The 27,460-nt window shown below is 41.6% G+C and overlaps 1 protein-coding gene across 3 annotated transcripts; it reads right to left on the reverse strand.

Moving 5' to 3' along the window:
• Positions 1 to 5,671: 5,671 nt before the first annotated feature.
• On the reverse strand, positions 5,672 to 18,050 carry LOC118770772 (zinc finger protein 345-like). 3 transcript variants are annotated; one of them, XM_036518545.1, is made up of 7 exons: positions 17,820 to 18,050; positions 16,007 to 16,209; positions 13,558 to 13,668; positions 12,992 to 13,115; positions 11,888 to 12,620; positions 11,741 to 11,799; positions 5,672 to 7,213 (listed from the first exon to the last, which is right to left on the reverse strand). In XM_036518545.1, the coding sequence occupies exons 1-7, from the start codon at positions 17,854 to 17,856 to the stop codon at positions 5,775 to 5,777; spliced, it is 2,706 nt and encodes a 901-aa protein (XP_036374438.1). In that variant the 5' UTR covers positions 17,857 to 18,050; the 3' UTR covers positions 5,672 to 5,774. The 3 variants fall into 3 exon arrangements, with proteins under 3 accessions (XP_036374438.1, XP_036374439.1, XP_036374440.1); XM_036518546.1 differs by lacking the exon at positions 13,558 to 13,668; XM_036518547.1 differs by lacking the exon at positions 17,820 to 18,050 and having other exon boundaries at positions 13,558 to 13,847; positions 16,007 to 16,042.
• Positions 18,051 to 27,460: the final 9,410 nt, after the last annotated feature.

Consider the following 27,460-nt stretch of genomic DNA (forward strand, 5'->3'; position numbering starts at 1 on the left):
TTTCTTAACTTGAGCTTGCATATTACTGTATTCAATCTTATTTCTATCTGACCTCTCCAACTTATATTTTCTAAATAATTTCCTTTTTTGTTTCAAACTGTTCCGCAGTGACTTATTCATCCACTGTGGATGCTTCTTTTTCAGTTTTCCTTTTCTCACTTGCGGAATGAATGAAATTACCCTGTGTTGCTTGCCCAGATGAAAAACACAGTGGAAACAAGGCTAGTAATCAATTCCTATTTCCTAGGTAATAATACTTATAATCAATCTCTTACTAATGTCAACATTTATTCTTATGTGGTTGTTTACATCAAACAGATCGGCAAGTGCTGAGATGATTGGGTGAGCCAAGCAGTGCCTTCAGGTGTTGAAGGACTTTCAACACCTGCTCTTCATTGTGCTGGTCAAAGACGTCATGGAAGTCTTGAGCTGGTAAGTTTCTATTAAATGTATCTGTTTGATCAGTTTATTTTCAATGTAAGTTGGAGTGTAGTGTACCTTAGTTGAGTCATGTTTTGATGTTTTGATTGTTGTAGTCTGAGTCTCAAGCTGCAAGAGGATGGGCTTACCCTGCCAGAGGCACTGCATGCCTTTGAAGCAGCAGTGCTTAGGCTGACAGCCATGGAGACAGAGGCAGGGGAGTGTGTTGAGGGCTTCCTAGCAGAAACCCAGAATGGAACCTTTCACAATGTGGAGCTGTTGAGGTTCAGGGAGAGCAGAGAGGAGTTCGACAGGTAGATTTCTAAACAGGAAGGATGAGAGAATATTTTATAAGCGGGTAAATTCTCATACATATTATACTAAACCTGTATTTTTCCTGCATTGTCAAGAGGAAGCTCCTGTCCAGTGTGGTCACCAGACTGCAGTACCGATTCAAGGAGGTTGAGTCTCATCAGGTGCTGCAGGCTGCAGCAAGACTGGTGGATCCTCGCAAGTGGCCTGCTGACCATCAAGAGCTAGCCAGCTATGGCAGGGACCACCTTGCCATGGTCAGCGAGCACATTGCCAATGTGCTTGAACGCATGGGATGTGACCGGGAGAAGGCACAGCGTGTGGAGTGGCCAAGTGCTACACTGCAAAAAATAGCCCTTCAAAAATAAGAAATAAAATAATTAATACAAGGTGTTTTTTGCTAGTAATAAGTGAAAAAATCCAAAAAAAATGGAACTAGTAGAAATACACTTGTTAAGATTTCTTGAAATAAAGTGTTATAGTTAAGCATTTTTAAGGTAAGGGATCTTAAAATTAGGTGGAAAAAACTAATTTTGATCCATTTTTAACTGGTATTAGGAAGTGTTTTTGTGTCATGCAGTTTAAAAACCTTCTGACTCGTCAAAAAGGCTTGCTTAATTTGATATACCACTCAAAGTAAGATGTTTTCAAGACAGTTTCACCAAACAAGATATTCAAGATGCACCGTCTAAAAACAAGTCCTTGTAGCTCAAGGAAATTTTGCTTGTTTGGTGACTGTGTCTTATATTATAAGTCTTATATTATATAATATAAGTGTAAAGAGATATTTTGACTTGAAAAGAGACAAATATGCTTGGTGAGATTTGGATTTTTTGCAGTGCAAGGTGCTGATCAAGTCCCTACCACAGGGACTAAAAGGACTTTTTCCTGGCTGATGAGCGGAGGAGCAGCTTCTCATTATTATTCTCAACCTCCTTCTCATCGTGGAGCTCATCTTGGTCCTGCCTCTGTCCACAGCATCGGTCAAGAGGGGCTTCAGTGCCATGAAGCAAACTAAGACTGACTGGAGGAGCAACCTGAGTGTTCACACACTGACAAGGTTGCTCTTCATTAGCTTGGAGGGTCCAGACATGGAGCACTTCAACGCCATGCCAGTAGTGAAGAGGTGGCTCAAGGAGGCAGAAGGAGCTTGCAGTGAAAGATTCACTGAATGTATTCATATGAAGGAAATCAAAAATTAATATTAAATTCTTTAAAATGTTGTAAGAAGAAAATGAACCAGTTCTTTGTTGTTTAGACGAATCATTACAATGTATATACGATAAATAAATTAACGGTTCTATGGAAATGCTTTTCTTTTTTTCCGGGCCAGTAAAAATATACAAGGGGCCAGTAAAACTCTGATCTACTGCGAAAAATGTTACGTTGGACACTGCTATAGGCGGTAGAGCCTTTTCCTATCAAGCCCCTCTCCTGTGGAACAGCTTACCTATCGAGGTTCGGGGAGCAGACTCTCTCTCCACCTTTAAGTCTAGGCTCAGAACATATCTATACAGTAAATCCTTCAGCTGAGGGCCATGGCCTGGTGCTGGCATGGATCATAGAGTCTCTGGTGGACTAAGTGGTCATTGCTGTCATGACATGGACTCTGTGCCGTGACCTGGTGTTGACTGCCTTAGGGTCGCTCTCATGATTATGCCGGTTCCTTGCCTCCCGTCCCCTTGTTATGCTGCCATAATGTTAGCCTGCCAGGGTTTTTCCTTGTTGCACACTGGCACCTTTTTCCCTGCCCCTCCTCTCCTGCCTCTCTGCTGTACATTCCTGTCATTCTTACCATCCACTAATCATTGTTCTCTATTTGTTTCCTTTTATTCGCTATACAAATAAAACTGAAGTGAACACCTACATGAAGGTGCAGCATATGTGTGTGTGTCACCTCCTTAATGATGGCAAAGTTGACCAAAGACAGGATTGTCAGGTCAAATTAACTACTGTTGGCACATAGTTGCCCCTCAGTATAGTTGATGGACTGACACTTGCCCAGAATTATTGGTTTAACTAGCTGTGGATTTATGCAAATTATCTGTTGTTTGAGAGCAAACTGGACCAATTACCTCAAGGCTTTTGGAACCTGCATTTCATGTTTGTACATGTCAATTAAGTGCCCTCAACACATTTAAACTTGAGTCCACCTGCAGTGTCTCATTGCGAAGCCTCCAGATTAACCTGATAAACTGAATCTGAGTGAGATTGCACAAATGGCAGATGATCCACCCCTCCAGTTCTGAAGGAGGGAGGAATGTTCATATTAAGTGCATTTCAAATAGGTCAGGTGACAGTTATGTGTATTCTTTAAACCTGACCACACTATTCAATAGACAAGCCATTTTAGACCATGTTTATTATTCAAATTCAGTTACCATGATCTAGATTTGCATGATCTAGAATAGCAGATTCCCAAGCACAATCACACAGACTAGTCCTACTGCAACCACCACTCCGGACAGGACCACAATAGCTAGAGAGCCACCTGGTGGAGAGGACAGGGTGAGATTTACTGACTGATCATTGAACCAGACCATTTCTATTCAAGACACCGAGCATGCAGGAGGTAGTTACCCACTTGTGTGGGACCCTCTGCTTTTAGGAGAGAGCTGTGGGACTCTGGCACCACTTCATGGACAGCAGGATGCTAGATCAAGATGGGGCCGAGAGTAACATCACATTCCCACTGTGTGGCTGCAACGAGCAGGAGAATCAAAGTAAGTCTGGAATCCAAAACATGATAGCAAGAGTGTCAGTGCAAAGTAGAACAGGGTATACCTCTGTTATCTCCCAGACACCTCCAATGAAGACTAACCCATTAGCCTTAGAGCCACAAGCCTTGTTCTGGGAATCTGTTGCAGCAGAGGCAGCAGTCGCTTTCAGATGCCAGAAAATGTAGATCTGTAGGAATTCAGTGTGGGAAAAGGATTGAAGTTACTGGTTTCAATCCATAGTCCAGACCACTGATTCTCAATTCTACTCTTGGGGGCCCCCTGTTCCACACATTTTCTATCTTTCCCTGCTCTACTTACCTGACTGAACTCATCAGTGGTGCTTTTGATTAGTTGAGCACACCTGATTTAACCAAGAGCATGTTAATCACACGAATCAAATCAGGAAGGATCATGGAAGTCATTTTGTGTGCTGGTGTGCTGGTGGCTGTAGACTGGTGTTTGTGAGTGTTTTTTTTTTTTGTAAAGTTTTACTCCTTCTGTTAATTTATGTGCAGAACATTGGCCAGCTCTGTCACAGTCATGTGTACATCAAATACATATCTGGGAGTCCCTGATATATTGTATAGAATCAGACAATAGCAATATTAGCTGTTTTAATGGCTCAGCAATTCAAGATTTATGAAGGGAATACAGTCTAGGTGCATCTGTGAGTGCTTCATGAAAGGTTAAGGTATGTAATAATGTAATGAAAATATAAAAAAATGACTAAATGTGACTAAAAAGATGACTAAAATTAGACAAAATGGCCAGAGATTTCATCAACTAAAATGAAAAATGTGAATAATATGTTTTAATCAAAAGATTAAGACTAAAACTAGATCTAAATAAGATGCCAAATTTATCACTGCAGTGAAGTATCTCTTGCAGATGAGGACTGAATGGCACCAGTGAACTCACCTGAGGAAAACTTTTGTCTGTATTTGCACATATTGTCTGATTTTCTCCCATTTTAAACTTGGTAATTGTTTGGTTGGTGGTAACAGCAGATCCATTATTATGGATCAGGATGGTCCATCATTAACTGAGAGCTCCCCAATGCTATGGGTGGTTCAGCTGAGGTGTTGAGATTAAAAGTAATGCTTTGGACCTTTAGAATAAAATGTCAGCATGATAAATTTAACTAAAAGTACTTGATGTTTTCCATGTATAATGGATGTCACTGTATTGATGACCTTTAAGGAGGAGCGGTACTTAGTGTTTGAAACTTGTAAGCGCCTGCAGTGCAGGTGCCAGGTGGAAGATAACAAGGCAGGTATGGTATGATCAGAGGAGGCTGCCGAGAGAATGAACAGCCTGGCCGCTGCTAAGTAGAGACCGAGAGAAACTGAGCTACTGTACAACACTTCAACTCTCAACTTACACAGTACCCAGTTCAGAGTGCTTCTGCTGGAGCAAAGCCAGTAACACCAAGAAATTAAATACCCAATACATGGGTGTGCTTGGATTATGATGAAGGCAGTCAGAAGTTGCTGATGTCACATTGCACTCAGTTTTAAATGAGTATCACTGTTGACTAAAAAATTATTGAAATATATAGTGCCCCCATCCACACTGGTAAATTTGTAAAATTTGATGAAAATGTGTGAAAACGTTGGTATTATCATTCATAAATAAAGTTACTGTTAACGTGTACATCTTTTCTGTAACTGCTTATTAATGAAAAACGTTTGGTATCTACAGATGTTCTGTGTCACAAGGCAAACTTCAGTGAAGATGCTGTTCTCTATTTATTTACAGATATTAAGATGATAGAATAACTCAGAGCAGCAATTACAAGGTCCATGCAAGAATAATTTTCTACAATAACACTAACTACCAAATATATATACATATAATTTTTTTTCATCAACGGTATGTCTCAGAGGGAAACAACTGCACCCAATGTGGAACAAGGTCAGCTACTCCTGAGAATGACTTGGATTTTAATCGTGAAATGTGGAATGAAAAATACACCTTTCTTGAATAATTCACTTTTGTTCCATTTAGATAGACACTAAACTCTCCTCAGTCTAAGATTCCTCACTTGCAAAAAACACATCTGTCTCTTGTTTTTTGTTTTGTCATCTGTCTTTTCAATAACTGGACAACAAAGGAGTAACCAATGAATAATAAAGATGATTACCAAACAAACTTCTCTGGTCTGTTAACCATAAAGCTTAATGAATAATAAAAAGCTCTAGGGAGGATCCTTGACATAAGACAACCAATTTTATTTTTTGCAACTTTGCCGTGCCCCTGCTCCTGTCCATTATCCATAAAACAAAATCACACGTGCTTCATATCTTATTCCCCATATGAGCTTCATATCTTATTCCCCATATGAGCCTGTTGGTGCACTTTCAAAAGGGATGCCCGATTAAAACTCTTTCCACACTCAGAACACTGGAACCGTTTCTCCCCAGTGTGAATTACAACATGTCTCTTCAGCTGAGTGGAGCAAGCAAAACTTTTATTACAATAAGAACAGTGATAAGGTCTCTCTCCAGTGTGAGTTCGCAGGTGTAAAGTCAGATAACATGACTGAGTGAAGCTCTTCCCACACCGTGAACAGTGGAATGGGCGTTCCCCTGTATGGAATCGCTGGTGTTTCAGAAGTTCTGTCAGGGAACGAAAAGTCTTCCCACAGTCAGAGCAAAGGTATGGTCTCTCCCCTGTGTGAATAAACTTGTGTCTGATCAGGGCATTTTTCACAGTAAAAGTCTTCTCACACTGTGAGCAATGGTACGGCCTTATCCCAGAATGTGAATTCTGATGCGATGTCAGAGAGGACTTTTTCTTAAAACTCTTTCCGCACTGGGAGCAAAGGTATGGTCTCTCCTCTCTGTGGGTTTTCTGGTGGTTCACGTATTCTTCCTTGGAGAGGAAATTCTCCCCACATTTGGAGCAAGGGTACAGTCTTTTGCCTGCGTGAACCTGCTCATGTTTCACCAGGATCTGTAGCTGAGAAAATCTCCTTGGACAGCGGGAGCACTGGAATGGGCGCTCGGAGTGGGTCTGCTCATGGGCCCGCAGCCCCTTCTCAGACTTGAATGGCTTCCCGCACTGCGCGCACTGGAACGGCCGCTCGTCTGTGTGTGTCAGCTGATGCTTCCCCATCTCAAAGCGCCGCCGGAAGTACATCTCACACTGGGGGCACTTGTGGAGGGGCCTCACCGCGTGGGTCTGCCGGTGCTGTGAGAGCTCCAGGAGGGAGCCAAAGTTCTCGCCGCACTGCCTGCACCCATACTGCCGCCTGGTACTGTGAGTTTGCCTGTGCTTCGTCAAGTTGGCTGCCGACTTGAAGCTGTTCCCGCACTGGGGACAGCAGAAGGGGCGCTCCTCAGAGTGGCTACGCCCGTGCCTCGTGAGGTCCGAGGAGGACGCAAAGCTCTTTCCGCACTGAGTGCACTGGAACGGCCGCTCGCCTGTGTGCGAGCGCTGGTGCCTCCTCAGGTCCGACGTGTTCCGGAAGCCCTTCCCGCATTGGGGACAGCATGATGGCCGAGCCCCTGTGTGGGTCTGCTGGTGCTTCTTCAGGTTCGACATGCACCTGAAGCCCCTCCCGCACTGGGCACACGTGTAGGGCCTCACGGTGCCGGGGAGCGACGAGCTCCCTGACCCTTTCCCTCCAGGCCCCACCAGCCTGCTGTACTCCTCTGGGTGTACCTTCTCCATGTGGTCCAGGAGCTGAACTTCATTCGCATTGACGAACTGGCACTGGGGGCAGGTGAATAACAGGGCCGTCACCGTCACAGCCTCCCCTGCAGGAGGGGAGGAATATTACATTACATTATTGCCATTTCACAGACACTCTTATCCAGAAGGACTTACATAGGTTACTATTCTTATGTGTTGTCCATTCATACTGGGTATGTACTGAGGCGGTTCTGGGTTAAGTACCCTGCTCAAGGGTACAACAGCAGTACCACAGCAGGGAACCAGCAAATTTGGGTTATGAGCCCTACTCCTTACCGCTATGCTACGTAAAGGTATAGAGGGTATGCGTTGATGTCGCTTTCCCGCCAGAATACACCCCCTCAGTCGGACTGAGTGGCAAAACATCCTGCAACATGGCTGCGTTTAGTACAGGAAACTGCAAAACCGGGAGTAAAACAATTTATTATCTGCTTAAATTAAAGGCAGTTGGACTCGACAGTGATCCTTACAATTTACCAAAGAACTAGTAGTCCATAGACATTGACATGTGGCCAGGAATCGGGTTTCCTGACATTTATACAGTGCCATGCAAAAGTTTGGGCACCCCTGGTCAAAATTTCTGTTACTGTGAATAGCTAAGCGAGTAAAAGATGACCAGATTTCCAAAAGACAAAGGTAAAGATGACACATTTCTTTAATATTTTAAGCAACTTTTTATTTTTATCTTTTACAGTTTCAAAATAACAAAAAAGGAAAAGGGCCCGAAGCAAAAGTTTGGGCACCCTGCATGGTCAGTACTTAGTAACACCCCCTTTGGCAAGTATCACAGCTTGTAAACACTTTTTTTTTTAGCTTTTGAGTCTTTCAATTCTTGTTTGGGGGATTTTCGCCCATTCTTCCTTGCAAAAGGCTTCTAGTTCTGTGAGATTCTTGGGCTGTCTTGCATGCATTGCTCTTTTGAGGTCTATCCACAGATTTTCGATGATGTTTAGGTCGGGGGACTGTGAGAACCATGGCAAAACCTTCAGCTTGCGCCTCTTGAGGTAGTCCATTGTGGATTTTGAGGTGTGTTTCACTATCCTGTTGTAAAAGCCATCCTCTTTTCATCTTCAGCTTTTTTACAGACGGTGTGATGTTTGCTTCCAGAATTTGCTGGTATTTAATTGAATCTATTCTTCCCTCTACCAGTGAAATGTTCCCCATGCCATTGGCTGCAACACAAGCCCAAAGCATGATCAATCCACTCCCGTGCTTAACAGTTAGAGAGGTGTTCTTTCCATGAAATTCTGCACCCTTTTTCCTCCAAACATACCTTAGCTCACTGCGGCCAAAAAGTTCTATTTTAATTTCATCAGTCCACAGGACTTGTTTCCAAAATGCATCAGGTTTGTTTAGATGTTCCTTTGCAAACGTCTGACACTGAATTTTGTGGTGAGGTCACAGGAAAGGTTTTCTTCTGATGACTCTTCCATGAAGGTCATTTTTGTGCAGGTGTCGCTGCATAGTAGAACAGTGCACAACCACTCCAGAGTCTGCTAAATCTTCCTGAAGGTCTTTTGCAGTCAAATGTGGTTTTGATTTGCCTTTCTAGCAATCCTACAAGCAGTTCCATCTGAAAGTTTTCTCGGTCTTCCAGACCTCAACTTGACCTCCTCCTGTTAATTGCCATTTCTTAATTACATTATGAACTCAGGAAATGGCTACCTGAAAACGCTTTGCTATCTTCTCATAGCCTTCTCCTGATTTGTGGGCATGGATTATTTTAATTTTCAGAGTGCTAGGCAGCTGCTTAGAGGAGCCCATGGCTGCTGATTGTTGGGACAAGGTTTGAGGAGTCAAAGTATTTATAAAGCTTTGAAATTTGCATCACCTGGCCTTTCCTAGCGATGATTGTGAACAAGCCATAGCCATAACAAGCTAATTAAGGTCTGAGACCTTGGTAAAAGTTATCTGAGAGCTCAAATCTCTTGGGGTGCCAAAACATTTGCATGGTGCTCCTTTCCTTTTTTCCACTCTAAAATTGTACAAAACAAAAACAATACACTAATCTTGCTTAAAATGTTGAAAAGAATGTTTCATCTTTAACTTTATGCTCACTTAACTATTCACAGTAACAGAAATTTTGACCAGGGGTGCCCAAACCTTTGCATGGCACTGTATGTACCTGATTTCGATGCCGGGGAAATAGGCTACACAAAGCAAAGCCTGAAGGCATATAAAAGCAAGGACATTCTAAAACCCTTAACGTAGCTTAATGTACCAAAACTGTGATCAATGATCATAAAATTTCTCTTGGACTTCTCTTGTCAGAAACACTTCCTCCTGTCAAAAAAGCAAAACCGAAATCCTAGGAGTATGATCGTTATCTCACATTAAGCATTTTCCTCTCCATTGACGCCCATTACAAGGAAAAAGCTTAACGTGGTTTAATGTCCCAAAACAGCGATCAATAATCACCAAATTTGTCTAATATCTCACGTCATAAACACTATCTCCTATCAAAAATGCAAAACACTCCACTGATGCCCATTATAAGGAAAACGCTTAATTCATAGCTTAATTGTCCAAAAAGCAATCAACTAACAAAAAAGCAAAACTGGGAGGACAGCGCTTAGCCTAACGTCAGCCTAAATACCATGTTCCTTGAATTTTAGTTTTGCTTTTTGTGCTGATTTTGATTAACAAAATCAGCACAGCGTACAAGCTCCTCAGAAAGAGAACCATCATCAAAACTAGAGCTCACACTGCAGCAATTGAACACACATCCAACACAAACACATGTGCAGGAAAGGCATTTTATCAGCATAATTTTCTATATAATGTTCTGTAATTTTCAATATTGTCTGTCATTTAGGGCTGTGATGATAACCGCATCATCGCAATACCGCGGTCATGAGACGCCTGCCGTGGGGTTGAGCTCATTACCGCATCACTGCAATTATTTATTTATTTTAGGGCTGTCAACATTAATGCGTTAACACTCGTTCGCGATTAATCTGGAAACTTTAACGTGTTGTTTTGACCACAACTTCCTTGCGTAATTCCAGCGCGGATATTTACCTGGCTGAATTACTGAAAGGCATGGCAAACGCAGATGTGCTGAACGGCAAATTTCGTTTTAACCCTTGGCATGTAACTTATTTGTTATGGTATGTAGCGCGTGTGTTACCTTATATGGTTTGTTATGTTTTCATTTGCGTTAAGTTTCTTATAGATTTCAGTTAGCATTTGCTATATTTTTAGAGTTAGATGGCTGTTTCCTCAAAGCTAAAATTAGCTAGAATTTATCCAATCTAGTGTTCTAATTGCACCAGTTTTAGCATATGCGCTAAACGGCTAATCACACCGGTGTGACCGTACGCGGTAAAGGGTTAAAACTAAATTTGCTGTTCAGCACATCTGCGTTTGCCACATAAAATAAAAAGACTGTAAAATAAAGAATGAGTACATTTCAATTTTTTGCAGCACTTTATACAAGCAGTGATTGTAGTAGATAGCCTACCGACATCATGAATGTTCAATTATGTTGCATATTTAAAAACCATTAGCCTAATGTTCCCTTACCATCTTCTTATTTGTCATTTGATTTGAAAAATAATTAAAACTGTTTTAATGTGCCTACATATAGCCTACCTGTTCATGCTGCTTCAGACGCCATTATTGTATAGCCTACAGAACTATGTGAATTAAAATATAAAATATTAAAATGTTAAATGTAAAAATGTTAAAATGTAAAATATTTGTAAGTTTGCAATCACTTTCTAAGTTGTAATCAGCCTTCCCAAGAATTTTGCAGAAAAATAAACAAGTTGTTCATGTGCAAACGTTATGGGTTGGCTTTTTATGTTGTGCGGGGGTCGGTAAACCGCTAAATCGCGGTAATTTGTTGCTTTATTACTGCGGGAAGAAAAAATCATTACCGTCACAGCCCTACTGTCATTAAGTATAACTGTCACAACTATTGTAATTACTACTACATGTATTATTAACAGCATGGTTTAGGAGCAGAACTTAGTAAGGAGCAGAGCTTGGCACTGAAAGGTTGCTGGTTCGATTACTGCTGTACCTTTGGGCAAGGTACTTAACCCACAATTGCCTCAGTAAATATCCAGCTGTATAAACGGACAAAATTTGCTCTGGTAGAGGTAGTATCAGCATAAATGAGCTCTCTGTTCCTTAATTTACATACAGCTTTTTTCATCTAAGTGAGAAAAACTCCTGACAGGAAACAGTGGCCTACAGGCCTATGTCTTGAAAGCCAAAGCTGTGAAATAAGCTCTCTTCACATGCTATCAGAAGCTGTAAGGCCACACTGTCATAACAAATGACAGCATGGATGTTTAATTCAGGCCTAAATAGCAGCTTTAGAACACAAACCAAAGCTGTCACACAACACTTTACAATGCAATTGTTTCCAACCATCTGTTTAATCTCTGTTTACTCAGTTTCCATAGTTCAACATAAGACTGGTCTGACTGGCCAGATTCTTCATTAACTACTGATGAGTGTTAAAATATGATTGATCGGATTCTTCATTACATCTGAGGTAAATTAAAGTACTCTGATTGGCTGGAGTCTTCAATATCTGTACATTGCTCTGTTTGAGAGACCGGCTGGAGGGCCTTCCTCACCTGTATTTCCTTCTCCAGGGATAACAGCAGAAGGCGCACTGGATGGGTCAAGTAGGTTTCTATAAGAATGATACAGAAAGGCATATTCATTTCATTACCATGGAAAGGAGCAGCACATTAACTGACAATCTGCTTCTGCCCTCTTACCCATTCTCTGCTGAATCTGGAAGCAGCTGCAGGGGGATGAAAAAGACACCACTCTTCCTCTCCTGGATTATGATCTGTCCTTTCTGCATTGACGGTGACCCCAACTCCTCCATCAGGGATTTCTCTGCCTGTCTCCTCGGAGATCCTGTCCCCTGGGACCCGTTGCTGACCGCCAAGGGTGGGAGCGAGCACAAATGCTCGGAGATGTCCTTGGAACTCAGTCTGTGAATCACAACTTTGGGCTGCTGAAGCAGACAGGAAGTGCTTAGATCTAGCTTTCTATCTCTGGCTGCACTGTCATCTTGGAGGGTCTGACCCGTTTCAACGCTCTCCCTCTGTTCATCCCTCTCTTTTTCTTGCCCTTTGTCCTCTCCATCTCCAAAGCCATCCCCCCTCTCCCCAGTTTCAGACGGTGTCTCCCTGTCCTCCTCTTCCACGGCGTTCATTTCGGATGCCGCATCTTTCACTAACCTGCCATGCCCACCTGCCACAGCACCCCTCTCCCCCTCTTTCTCTTCCTCACTTATGTCTGAACTTGTCATCAACTCCACCTCCATTCCTACGTGGTCTGCGCCATGCCCCATGCAGCCAGCCCCCATGCTGCTGTTCAGAGAGGCATGGCCCAAACTCAGCAAGGGGTCATGCATGAACTCTGATTGGGCTGCAGGTTCAGCCAGCTCAGTTTTATCCACCAATCCAGAGGGTTGCAGGGACAAAGAGAGGGTGTTGTTCTCTACAGAAGAAAGAGTTCCAGAGAGGGAGAGGGAGAAAATAAATACATAAAAACATAAGCATTATTCTCCATTATTTGTCCACCTGCTTTAGGACTGTACAATAGGAACCTTACATCCTCTAACTCTGCGTCCACAGTTTAATACTCTTGATTTAAATTTCATAAATAGCAGAACTTTATATTTGTCAACATAACAGGACATCTTCTAACTGCACACTTCTAGGACTTATTCAGATGTTTGTGTCATTCTAAGTAATTTCTCTCCGCTACAAATCCTCATCCATTTACATTCAAATAATATTGTTTGCCATTCCCTATACAACAGCATGGCTCTGAAGATAGGTGGTTTATGACCCCTAGCAGAGGCATACCTTGCATATTTGAGTGTCCCTTGCTACTGTAGTGCTGGAGGAGGGTCTTCAGCTGCTGCAGATGCGAGACAGACTGCACACATTCCTCCAAGACAGATGGGGCAGCACTGAGCCACGCTGCAATCTGAGGGAATCAGGAGCGTGGTAAGAGCAACCTAAAACTATTCATTGATACTCATGCATCATTTCACTTAGGCTACAATGATGAACAGAAAAACATCGCAAGAGAAATTAATCAAGCTATATTACTGGGGAAAAAGGCTAGACCCATGGAATAATTAAATACTTTTTAAGCATTTTTCCCCTTTTACCACCAGTTTGGTATCAGCAGTCTCAAACAGGCTCAGCTCTTTGCACTCCCTATCTGCATTCTCAGGACCATTTAAGCAAGGTGACAGAATCCTCATCATCACTGACGCAACCCTAGGGTTTTCACACTACAAGTCCCTGGGCTTGGAACCAGTACTTCAGCTGGCTGTGCCACTCCTCAAGTAAGAAACTTGGTGATGTAAGCTATATCTAAGGAGTTTTCAGCATGTCCATATGGTGGTGCTGTGTCTAGGTACCTCCTTGAGGTCTGGTACTGGCAGCAGCTGCTCCAGCCTGGAGAGTGACTCCCAAACCAGCATCTGCAAAGCTGTATCATACTTTGAGCCAAATTCCGCAGGGAACACCTCCTGGAAGATGAAGATGGAGAGCATCAAAGGGCAGTGGCAGAGGAGAAGGAAGGAGGAAGAGGCTGTTAGAGATTTTCTTGTACCTGAAAAAAGTGCACTCTCTCTGTTGGATCTCTCAGCAAGTTTTGCACCAGCTCCAAAAATGTTGATTCTGTCACCTCCACCTCCACATTGTTCCTCTACAAAACAGGACACTAGTCACTAGTGATGCGCGGGTCGACCCATAACCCGCGGGTCCCGCAGGTTGAGCGGGTCTGGCGGGTTGGGCGGGTTTGGGTAATCTTACTAGAAAATATCAGGGGTTCGGGCGGGTCGGGTCAAAAGTGACAAAGTAGTGTTCCGACTAATTTATAAATAACTTATAGAAACATTGCATGCAATAGGCTTTGCATTATAGGCTCTCCGAATTGCATGCTCCGGGCTAGGCTGTGATTACTAGTCCACCTTCTACCTTCTCTTCCCCTTTCTTTCTCTCTTTCTCTCTCTCTCTCTCTCTCTCTCTCTCAAACACACACACACGCACAGACTGGAGGATGTGCAACCTGCATCTACCACACATCTCTCTGCACCCAGACTATAATTTATAATGCATTAGGCTAGGCCATAATTTATAATTATAGTCTGGCCTAATATCTTAGCAGCTTTATCATCAATTTGCAATTGTGGTTTGGTCAATGCATTTGTTTTAGAGTGTTGATAATAGGCTTCACCTACGAGTTTTTTCCCTAAGTGGAATCCGTAGCTTTTGTTTAGATTATACACCACTAAAACTTTTTTTTTTTGGTCAGAAAGGAGAGGCTACCACTGACGATATGGCCGACTTAATCAGAGAAAAGTTAAAAATGGGCGATGCTAAGGTTGCACGCAAAGTGAGCCAAAAAAGTAAGGTATGGGAGAGATTCGGGCAGGTCAGCCTGTCCGATGACACCATTACAGACCATGTTATCTGCCTGAGTTGTGAGTCATTGTACAAATATGATGACCAAGGCTAAAAAAGACAGTATAGACCTATACATGTAGGCTACTATTTTGTTAAAGTTCACCGTTAAGATGTGAGGGATGCATTGTTTGTGTGTGTGTGTGAAAGAGAGAAAGAGAAAGAGAGAGGGTTGCTTGAATGATGAAGGGTTACTTTTTTTGCTGCTATTCAACAATAAAGAACAACGTTGGGAGCAATTCGTCTGTTTATTAAGTAGCCTAGACCCAGACGCTATTAAGCTAAGATACAATAGGCTATGCCTTGCTATCAATGTATTACGCTAATGTTTGGGCAAACAGGCCAAAAACGAAATAGTGCAACACTGCTCACTTTGCTGTAGCCTACGGTGGCTCGTGCAAAACTTTGTTGTCTACACGAGTGTCTGTCCTTTTTGAAATGTGCACTAAATAAAAAACGTTATCTCTTACTCTATGATATGGATGCCATCGCTATACAGGCTAAAGTTGGTGGTTTGCGGGTCGGGTCGGCTTCAGGTGGTTGATTAACGCATATTTTTGTGGGTTGGGCAGTGCGGATTGGCTCTCATAATAGGTCGGGTGGGTGCAGGTATTAAAAAACCCTGACCCGCGCATCACTACTATTAGGAGACAGTTCTGAGTACAAAGGGATGCCACTACATCCGACCGGAGCCAAATGGCGCCAACTGACGATAACAGTCTGCGGAACACGGGGTTCCCCATGACCATATATGGACCTCACTTCCGTCTTAAGTTTGAGTTTGAACCCTATGGAGCCAATTAGGTTACAAGGCTCAGGAAAGACCCAATTAGAGAGGGAGCTGTTTAGCTATGCACAGCTCCACAAAACCAATCAAAAACAGCACCCCCTCTGGTCATTGTAACTCATATGTAAATGTACCTGCTATAACTGTATAAAAATGAACTAAATCCTATACCTGTCGAACTCCTGCTCAATGCTGATGTTCCCACAGCCGGCTGTGCAAATAAACCTTCCTGTCTTTTTCTACGAACATCAAATCTGCTTCTTTGTCAGAACGAAACACGTTTTGGTATTCGGGACATTCACTAACACTACTAGTCACACATCTTCAGTACAGGATCAAAGATCCCAAATCCTAGCTCTCCTGGTATGGATCTCAAAGCAAAAGCTCACCCTATCAACGTATTCATGCTTTACACCCAAATTCTGTCTATACATTGACATTACTCTCCCTACCCTCCCTCTCTCATTTCACCCCTTACCTTGGCTCTACTGTTTCAGCTAGTGGGAGAAGAAGGGTGTCGCAAAGCACTGGCTGATTGGAGCACAGCACCACACAGCCCACCCTTGCTGCTTTCCACCATGCATTACCCCACCCCTTTGCCCCCACTCCCTCACCTTTGCCTGCAGCCCCAGAATCATCTGGGCTCGCTGCCTGTCACTCAGCAGCTCCGGGAACACATCTGTCACCAATGTCACAAACTCCTCCAGCTTCCCATAATGCACCATGTCTCGCTGTTGCACTACCTGCCACATGGCGGCAGAGACCAGCCGCAGGGGAGGAACCAAGAGGTGCAGGGAGGAGAGAGGGAGAGAGGAATCTGCATAAGAGGAGAGAGGGAGGGAGAGAAAGGTGTAAATTTTCATGCAGAACAAAGAGAAACATAAAAATACTCAACACACATTGACTGATATGACAGTAGAGTAGAATAGAATACATACAAGCCTGTTTGCTTGTATGTATTCTACTAAATCTAAAATTGTACAATGTGTACTCTAAAATAACAATAAATTATACTGCATTATTTCAATATGGCTGCATAAGGCTGTGGCAAATAATAGCATTAGTATCAAAACAAATCAAAAGACAAACTTTTTGCCCCAGCTGAACAGCAACATTTCTGGACTTTGCAGTCTTTGTCATCCAACATAAAATGTTCAATATTGACCTTAGTGTATACTTGTCCTGCACTACATTGGTGTTTTTTTGTGAAAAAGCTAGCTTTACCTTTGCTGTAATAACTTGTTTGGAGACTTAAGCAAATTACGAAATCAGAAACTATCACTCCTCTTCAAGTACTTTATGCAGTTTAGGAAAAACAATTCCACAAAAGTCTCAAGAGGTCATGTTCCAATCCTGCATTGTAGTCAAACTGGAAGCGGGGCCTGGCCCCAGCGTTACCGGGTTTACCATGCTGGGGAGTAAGATCTGGAGTGAGAGCTGACATGATTCACTTTGTGAAAATCTGAAAATGGTCCCGAGACCTTTTCACAGTTTCGATACTTTGCCCAAAGCTGTCCAGCTACATGATATTTAACATTCGATCGCCACGTAAAACGAAACTGCAACAACCTTCTTGCGTAAGTTAGTTGACAAAAATGTAAACAGACAACAGACTCACTTTTTTCGGTTAAAAGATGTTACACAATACATTCCACGAAATCTACACAAAATTTAAATTTCCTTGTTAGGAAAGGCTTCCATCGGCTTTTTGGAATTAGTCATGTATTTACACATAGTGTGTATATATATGGTCATAATATGAATTCATAAATACGTAAAAATATGCGTTCTTGAAGGATAGAATTCACCACGGAATTCAAGATGGAATTTTACATTTGGCACTTATTCCCTACATATCGAAGGCTTTAAAATGAGAGTGCTTAAAATTCAGGTAATGTGGTTTTGCTTCAGTTTATGTGTTATTCAGGAACTGCAGACAAAAAAAAATTGGGTCGTGAACTGTAGTCCAGCCTAAAAACGCAGCCGCATGTTCACTAGTGCTAGGCGGTTAGGTTCTTATGTACATGTATATTGCATTGAAAACAGAGAACACCACTCATGTCCTTAACTACAGCGTCCAAACACAGACAGAATTATGGCAGGAAGCATGCGGACGCTAAAGCATGGAAGTTTCCTGCGTGTATACTGCAGCAGGCGAGCACCTTTCGCGGGGGCTCTGGTCTCTGACGCTATCAATACGGATGGGAGTTCAGTGACTCTATAATATGCATCTATAAGGGAGCGAAATATTTAAGACAGTAGCTAGTCAAGAACATCGATGGGCACATTTAGTCAATTTGAACAGTTTTAAATGCAGTTACGTTAGCAAGAAACTAACTTTCGCTAGTTCCTAATTTAGCTAGTCTAGCACCATGTTAAGTCTCACAAGCAGGTATATACTGGCTAGTTTGAAACGTCGCTACACACCTGTCTTGGCATTTTCCGAGGTGTACTGCGAGTCCATCTGTATAACGGCAGATTTACCAACTTCAACTCCACGTAACGTTAGCGAGCGAAAATGTTGATCAAATTACCTAAAACATCCAAAAACTAGAGTACGAGCCAGCTTACAGCATAGCTAGACAGCTAGCGTTAGCTACCGATCTTTCAGTGATTAACTAAAAGTCAGAACTAAACCTAGCTAGCAGGCAAGCTACGTTTTCTTGTTGACTAATGAGTTTAATCTGTCGTTGTCAAAAGGACGATTTACAGAATCACGCGCTGTGTAAAAGCTGACAAACTAACTCTCCACACACGTTAGAAAGTGGCAGTGACTACAGGTTTTCTGACATCTGCTTCGATGGATTTTAATGGCGAGTATGACCTTCTATCTGCATAACGCCATCTAGTGTGCTGGAGGTCGGACGAAAAAATATGCTTTATTCACTTCAGCGTGCGAAACAGAGGAAAGAAACTAGTATGAGAGAGGCAGATTGTTGGTGCGTTGGTGTTCTTTTTCCAACATCTTATTGAGAAAGGATTTTGGAAATAGGACTTATATATTAAGGTTGGCCTTGTTAAAGCGTAAGAATCATGAGCACAATTTTAAATGCTGTTCGGAGAGTGCCGAAGCTTATTAGTGTATTTGCCCGAAGCCGGGCAAGCACTACTGTTGTGTCCCTTATTATTCGGGCAAGCACACTATTGTTCTTGTGTCTCTTATGCATCTTCTTTTTCCTTTTTATTCTTCTTCTTCTTTGATTATTATTATTATTGTTATTATAACTCTAACTGCGCCTAAACCATTCGGTCTGCAAACCAAACCAATGCCAAGTCGACTGGTTTGTTCACCATTGGTGTGCTTCTACTTTATAAATTCATAGTTTCCTAGTTTTACTAATATTACAAAAATGTAACCACTGCATCGCACTCTTCTGTTACTAACTTTCTAAACTGCCGTACCTGGCTCTACACGCATACAAATTCATCAAAATAGAGCTTTAGTTGTCTCAAAATCTTGTCAGTTTAGTGCTGTGATGATTGTTTTATTTTAATTGTGAGCCTTTGTTCAGTGTTTGGTATCCCCTCACTCTAACCAAATTAACATTCGATATTTAAATTATTGCAGCAGAGCCTATCAGAGAGACGTGCTGTGAACTCACCCCTCTGTGTCAGGGTCCACCGCGACTGACAGAGCGCGTTTGAAGGGAGGGGGAGAGGTATTAAGTTATTTTTGTGTCTTTTTAACACAAGCACAAGACAGATTTGACAGCAAATTTCTAGCACTGCAATCAAAAATGAAGTTTGTCTTTTTTGCGTCACAAAAAAGTTTTGATTGCGAATCAGTCCTCTTTGGTTGCAAGTCAAAACGTTTTGTGAGTCAAAGTTTTGCTTGCGGGTCAAAACGTTTTGCGAGTCAAAATGTTTCACGAATCAAAAAGTTTTGCTTGCAAGTTGAAGTGGACGTAATGGGCGGGATCTACGCTGATGGATGAGAGAAGAGTTTCTATTGGTGGGTTTGACTTGGATCAACAGCATGGCTACACCCATAGATATAGAAACGTAGATATGTAAAACGTCGCCGCTATGCATCTGCGTGGTCGCCATATTGGCGCTGTCAAGATCCGGCAGTACACAAATACAATGTGTATTGAGAGATGCAGACTTCTCTAAAAAATGACTGTAACTCGCTTAATTCTGAACATATTTTCAGAAAATTTGGTTTGTTATAAACGTGTGAAATTGAACATGATACTGGTTACTTATTGGAATTAAATTCAGTTACTGGGGGCGGATCTAATCAGCCAAAACATTTCTTTCTGAATAGGCACAACTTCCGCTGGGTCATGCAGGCTCCCGATCTATGAATAGGCAACATCAAGTGTAAATTATTTAGAATATCAGCTTTTGTGAGTTCCTCCAAAAATGTAGACTTCTATATGAAATGGGTGGGATCTTGCGTGTTCAATTAGATGTTACATGGGTCAGCAAGCGAGCGAGTTTCGAGCCGTGGTTCTCACTGCCAACCCCAGCTAACTAAATTTTGTTATTATCGGAGGACGAGGTCAACAGATAGTGACAGTATGAACTGTCGTGTAGGCTACAAAGTACCTGGCTTAAAATACACTAGCCCACGTACAAAGTCAACAATATTATTAACATTTTGTTAAATGTGCACAAGCATGAAATATACAGAGAAATGGACTTCGGTTTCTTTTATTACAACAGACGTTGTGGTAGGAAAAACTGTATTAGCCTAGTGTAGCAGGTGCTACTATGCAAACTACGCCACTTTGGGAATTTCACCCAAAGAATTAACTTTCTACCCCTTTGTTAGTAACACATTGGTTTCATACACAGGCCCTTTCAATTTAATGAAGCAACCAGAGACGTGAATTCCATAAAGAATATTGTTTATTCCAGGCAGAAGCAAACAAGTATTAAAACACACACAAAAAAAGGATTTCGTCAATAAAAAAAATTGTTGCTCCTCCTCCACGCCAGTGTGGGGGGGGGGGGGGGGGGGGGAATAAGTTATTGCCAGCAAATATCATAAGCATTGCCACCAGATGTTAGTTTTTGATTTTAACCACAAATAATATACAATTAATGACTATGGAGTTTATGGGACTTATGGGACTCCAGGCGGGGTAATTGTAACAGCTTAAAAATTAAATAATAGTGTATTAAATGGAAAATGGGATGATCTTGAAGGAGGAGCCTGGGAGGAGTTGGAAATTGTGGTCTGGGATAGCAGGAGTGAGAAAAGGCATAAAGGATGGATGCAGGCTGAGGGGAGGGCAGAGTGATTGGGGAGTGCTTGTGAATGTATACACACCGCATATACACCTGTTGCTCCGTGGACCAACCTGGTTTACTGTATGTGAATTGATCACCATATGCAATAAACCAAACAACCATGATTACATCAGACTCTGTGAGGACTTATTATTTTCCAGAAGGCATCAAAATGTGGAGGAAGACCCTCGGTCCATTTGGCCCAGAGCAGGGGGATATCCACCACACCCACATATCTCATTTGAGATTCAGGCTGGTGTTAACCAGGCTAAGGAAGCATAGGCCTACTTAAAATTAATACATTTGCTTACATGATCCAGTTCTCTGAAGCAGGGATACGCCTGAAGTATCTTGGTAGGCCTGTCCTGCACACGTGACCGTGGCCGACACCCACGCACCGCAAAATGGTGAAGTACAAGTAAGTGAAACAACCTCATGCAATTCAATGTCTGCACACGCACACCCACACTTAAGTGAACAAAAGATCCCCTTCGCTCGCGGTCACCCGTCTCCACCAACACGGAGTCTCACACCGCGCAGGCAATCAACCAAAAGGAAAACAATTTTAAAAACAAACCGGAGACCAAGCCCCAACTCTACATTTGGTTTGTCCAATAAGCTAAAGGTTAGTGATCACCCGACACCACACAGAATGTAAACAACCCGTTGCTTGCTAGCTACTGGGAAAGAGGGCTTGCTTGCGAGCTAGCTAGCTAGCTAAGTGGCTAGTACGCTGTGTCGCAAGTCTGTGTGTCTGATGACACGATATGCAATAGGCAATTGATAACAATTGATAAAAGCTAGCTAGCTAGAACACACATGCAAAACAGCAGCCAGCAATCCTAAAAAAAAATAGGAAAGCAGTTAAAACGAGTAGTATCTCGATGTAATCTTTTCTTAGCAGGTTCTCCCCAATTTGTGCAATATATAACATGCGGAGTAGAATGCTTCATGTAGCTAGCTATCATTGCAACAAATAAAAGGGTAAAAAGCCAGGGATACCTACACTCACCTACAGATATTTTACATCTTGATGCCGTTATTTAGTTTGTCATTTTACCTTGGGAATGTAATGACAGCAATCTCAATCAAGCAGCGCCCGTCTTGTCCACAGGAACCTAGAATGGACAAGGCTCGTCAGATTTGCCAAAAGCAGTACGACAAGTGAATGAAGACGCCAGCCTACTTTCTCGGGACATAGATTCAGAGTGCCGAGGGGAAAACCGGAACCGAAACAGGTAAGACGTTCTTTTTTCTATTTGGCTACCACAACCTATGTATAGGGATAGGGAATTGATTGCGTTTCCTGACAGCCAACCGAGTAGCTGGTTGCCTGGTAACCGCGCATTAAGCGTCCAACCAGCTAGCTATGCCACACTAGCAACACTGTGTACTAGCATAAGCTCACTGCCAAAAGGTTGTATTAAGTTCACCAATGCTAGCTTAAGGTTATTGCAGGACAGGTGTAATGGACCCAGGAAGCCTGGGTTACTGCCAACTTAAATTTTGGGAGGGTTCCACCCATTTAAAAAAATATAGCTTGGCTTGGCGTGAAAATATTGGAAGAAAGAACCTGAGAAACCTGAGAAAAATTAAGAATGATTGAGAGAAATAAATAAATAATTGTGTAAAAGTTTAATTAAACCAAAAAGAGAGAAAAAGGGTGGACCATGAGAGGGGGAGCTAGCAGGTAAGGTTTAGGAAAAAGGTATATAAGAAGGGGAATTTGAGGTGCTTCCCCAGACCTGGGTCTCAAGAGAGGGTATGACTGCTTTGCTCCACTTGGACCAGCCCGGTTTACTGTATGTGATTTCTGATCCATATACAATAAACCTATATACATCAGACTTTGAGGTATAATTTGTATTAATTTTGGAGATTGTTATTTCTATATTTGATACAGCATATTGAAGGCACAAGAACGGAAAGGATCCTCTGGCCTGACCGGTAGAGGCGAGGAGTGGTGGAGTCACCACAACGTCCAATAACCTTTGAAACTTACCCAAGTGCTAACGCATATAGCTTCAATACTTTTGCAGCTAGCTAGCTAACTGCAAAAAGTGTTGAAGTAAAAGTATTGAAGCTGTATGCATTAGCACTTGAATAAAGTTCATCATAGCCACTAGCTAGCAGGCTAATTTTGGGTTGACGTACCAAACTAGCTAGCGGCTATGATACTATCCAGTTGACAAGTTAGCAATCAATACTGAACTTTAAGTGTTTTTGCATATACACCAACATTGAATATATGTTAACACAGACAAAACACACCAGTGTATTTTATTAATATTTAGTCACACATTAATTGTACAAACACATCAGACATAAATAAACTTGCCTACCACTACACAGTTACAGCTAAATTGTGATGTTGGATGAGCGACGGAACCGGAAATGCCCGGGAAAAATTATATGCTGGGAAGAATTGTACATGGCCAATGAAGTATCTACGTTTCTATATCTATGGGTGTAGCCATGCTGTCGATCCAAGTCAAACCCACCAATAGAAACTCTTCTCTCATCCATCAGTGATCCTGCCGATTACGTCCAGTTCAACTTGCAAGCAAATCTTTTTGATTTGAAAACTTTTTGACTCGCAAAACTTTTTGACCCACAAGCAAAACTTTTTGACTCAAATTTGTGCATAAATGAATGTTCCTGACCATTTTTACTGCCATTTCCGCATCACCTTATATTATCTTGAATAGGTAAACCAGCCATTTCGAAGAGATATATGTTTGATAAATCACAACTTCGTTTTATTGAAAACATATATGTTAAATACTTTATAAATGAGACCAAATAAATGTATTTAGCCAGAGTTAACAGGCTCTCTCATTGTTTTTATTTCCGCTCATCAGTAAAACAACATACACATTTTAAATACTTTATAAATGAGACAAAATAAGGCAGCGTTAACAGGCTCTCGTTTTTTTCCTCTCATCAGTAAAATAAATAGAATGTACGCTAGCCTTTCATACTAGATTCAATGTTACAAGTACAATTATCAGAACAATAACAACATTCAGTACTATCAAAAAACATTCTTCTTGTTGAAAGTTTTTTGAAATGCTCATGCCTATTATCAGAACAAGTAGGCTTGTGTTTAAGTGCAGCTATTGTTATCAAACAGTCAATCAATCAATTCGAACAGTCAAGAATCAATTCGTTAACCACATCCATGTCAAATCTCATTAGGCACATTATGTGCTATTTACCTGGCTAACCCTTTCGCACATAACTTATTTTATGTTGTGTAGCATGCGTGTTATGTTACGTTTTCATTAGCATTATTAAGCTTCTCATAGGCCCTGTTTACACTTGGTTTTAAAATGCATCTTGGGTGATCAGATCACAAGTGGACAGCTGAGACACATCACCGTTTACACCTGTGTCTAACATGCGTCTCCAAGGTGTCCAGCTGACCACTTGTGTTCAGATTTGGTTACTGCCTATGTCTCCCCGCCCACAACAGTCTCTGTCGCCAGATAAGCGCCAGATTTGTTTAGCACGGGCTAGTGAAGAAAACAAAAATGTTTCAAGAACTAATATACATGTACAGGCTATTCCAACTGTTGAGATTGGTAGGACAAAGTTATTTGCGACTTACAAAAGAGTGGACAAGACAGGACAAGACAAAAAAGGAAGAATGTTAGAAAAGCATTTTTTCGAGCGTTGGCGCGCTGTCACCAAAACGACCACCACGTCCTGCATTGATGATGTATTCTCCTGTTACGTCCTTGTCAGGGATGCATCAGGACGCATTAGTGTTTACACTACAAAAGATACGTGGTCAAATGCGTCCCAGACCACCTCAGCAAGTGGTTTGAGTGATTGGATTACAATGCGTCTTGGTGGTCGTTTACACTTGTATTTAGCGCTGTCCACTTGTGATCCGAGCGCCCAAGACAGCCAAGTGTAAACGGGGCCATAGTTTTCACCGCCGCATTTACATATATTTTTTAATGTTAAATCGCTGTTTCCTCAAAGCTAAACTTAGCTAGAATTTTTCCAATTTAGTTTTCTAATCGCACCGGTTTTAGCATACGCACTAAACAGCTAATCACACCAGCATGATCCTATGCGCGAAAGGGTGTGATAGGTGGGCCATGGAAGAAATTCTGCAACTTCATTTGGTGACCCAAATAAAATCTCCTGCGACCCAGTCTCTGGGAAACACTACTCTGTTATACAGGTATTTTTGAAGCAAATTTCCATGAATTTTCCAAAAATTTACAGGTTTATTTATTTTTCCAAAACTTCTTCTGGCCTAGAAATGGCCATTTTCAAATTCCATAATTTTTCCAGTTTTTCATGACCGTACGAACCCTGTATGTGGATTTTTTCTTATATATACAACAATAAATATTTTTGTGTGCTTTGAAAAATATTTTTGTGGAGAGAGTCATTTATACATAAATCACAACATACATTTGTGAATCTTTCTGTGCACATTCATTAATATTGAGACCCATGTGATTCCATATTCCCATGTGGTGGAAAATTTTTGATAAAGTGTATACCCCATATGTAAATTATGAGTATTGCCGCCCCCCCCCCCCCCCCCCCAGAGAAAAGCAGAGCTTGACATGGTACGATTAGGCTTGTTACATGGTGGAAATAAGTTATTGCCAGCAAATATCATAAGCATTGCCACCAGATGTTAGTTTTTGATTTTAACCACAAATAATATACAATTAATGACTATGGAGTTTATGGGACTTATGGGACTCCAGGCGGGGTAATTGTAACAGCTTAAAAATTAAATAATAGTGTATTAAATGGAAAATGGGATGATCTTGAAGGAGGAGCCTGGGAGGAGTTGGAAATTGTGGTCTGGGATAGCAGGAGTGAGAAAAGGCATAAAGGATGGATGCAGGCTGAGGGGAGGGCAGAGTGATTGGGGAGTGCTTGTGAATGTATACACACCGCATATACACCTGTTGCTCCGTGGACCAACCTGGTTTACTGTATGTGAATTGATCACCATATGCAATAAACCAAACAACCATGATTACATCAGACTCTGTGAGGACTTATTATTTTCCAGAAGGCATCAAAATGTGGAGGAAGACCCTCGGTCCATTTGGCCCAGAGCAGGGGGATATCCACCACACCCACATATCTCATTTGAGATTCAGGCTGGTGTTAACCAGGCTAAGGAAGCATAGGCCTACTTAAAATTAATACATTTGCTTACATGATCCAGTTCTCTGAAGCAGGGATACGCCTGAAGTATCTTGGTAGGCCTGTCCTGCTCCTTAGTAGCATCAGAGTCTATTAAGGCCCTTCTTGCTTGGAATTCAATGTCCAGGAGCTGGGACACATCCGTCTTGTTGGGTCTGGCCTTGGTTTTGTACATCTCCTGTAGACTTTTATAATGTCTCGCCTGGTTCTGTAGGCTCCCAGTAGTTTCTGATGCCAGAAAACATAACAGACCCCACCAATTAACATTTAAAAATGTAGCCTGAAATTAAGACCAATGTTTCTGCTGGTAAGATGAAACGTTCTGTGATCAATCATCTGATCCACTTCCTCAGTACATACACGGCTGTTACTCTACCTGCGAAGCCCAATTCCCACCCCCTCTCCCCCACGCATGCATTACAAAATCCAGTCAGTTCATTTTACAAGTTAACAGCACAAATTTTAAGAAAATGAGCTTACTCAGATATTTTCCAAAGAAAAGAAAAGCAGAGGTAGGTAAACAGGGCAGGCATTTATCCACTATTTCAATTTGTGTACTTACCATCCAACTGTTCATCCTCTGGGGTGCTGCATTTAGATACACGATCAAAGTTGAGGAGGTGGACTCGTCAGTCTCATCAGTGGACATCTCCTGGCTGCTCTGAAAGCCAAGGCTTTGTGGCCTTTTTCTTGAAGGGGTCGCTCCCTGCTTCTTTTGGGGGGTTTTCACATTCTGAACCCTTTTCAAAAGCTGCTTCTTCACAAATTCCTAACAAGAAACGGACACACAACAAATTGTTTGTGTTATAAATCACATTAAACAAAATCGAATCCAGAAATGAAGCCATACAAGCAGACACATGTTGCCCTGATTGATCTGGATGACGAACATCCCTCCTATTTTGAGTGTCAGATGTTTGCACTTTGGCTGCCAGATATCCAACAGTGCTGTGTTTGGAAACATGTGTTGAATACCTGAGTAGTGACTTACCCACTCAGCTCCACTGGTTGCAGATCTGTCCCGCAGCATTGGGTAGTACTCTATGAGACGCTTTGCCATTACAGTGAGATCATGGCTGCATGGATACACTATAAAAACTTTAACTATGATGTACTCAGTTTTTTTGGTGAAACATTTTTACACTTAAAAATAGAGTAAATATTAAAGCTGAGAAATCCTTTAAATATACCTTATGTATTGAGTAAATGTATGTAAAAATGTAAGTAGATCTGAATAACTACATTTAGTACCATTACATATAAAATTGAGTAGATATAATTAAAATCCTAAGTCAATGCAATAGTAACTCTTAAGTCAAAACCACTAAAAAATTGAGTAGATATAATTGAAATGCTAGGTAGATATAACTGAAAAACAAATGTGCTACAGTTACTATTTTTTAAAACTGAATTTAATTCATACTAGACTATCAATTATCAAAATAAATGTTACATTTATTTACTTACTTTTCTTAATTGCATTTACTCTTTACTCCAAGAGTACTTTACTTGACGTAACTATATCTAATGAAACCAAATGTATACATAAAGCAATTGTATACACATTAACATTTTAATTTAACATTTATTCCACCAGTATATCAGTATAACACATGACATTAAGTCTAAATTCAACCTGGTTT

This window comes from Megalops cyprinoides, chromosome 23, assembly GCF_013368585.1.
Source record: "Megalops cyprinoides isolate fMegCyp1 chromosome 23, fMegCyp1.pri, whole genome shotgun sequence".
NCBI classification, from domain to species: Eukaryota; Metazoa; Chordata; class Actinopteri; order Elopiformes; family Megalopidae; genus Megalops; species Megalops cyprinoides.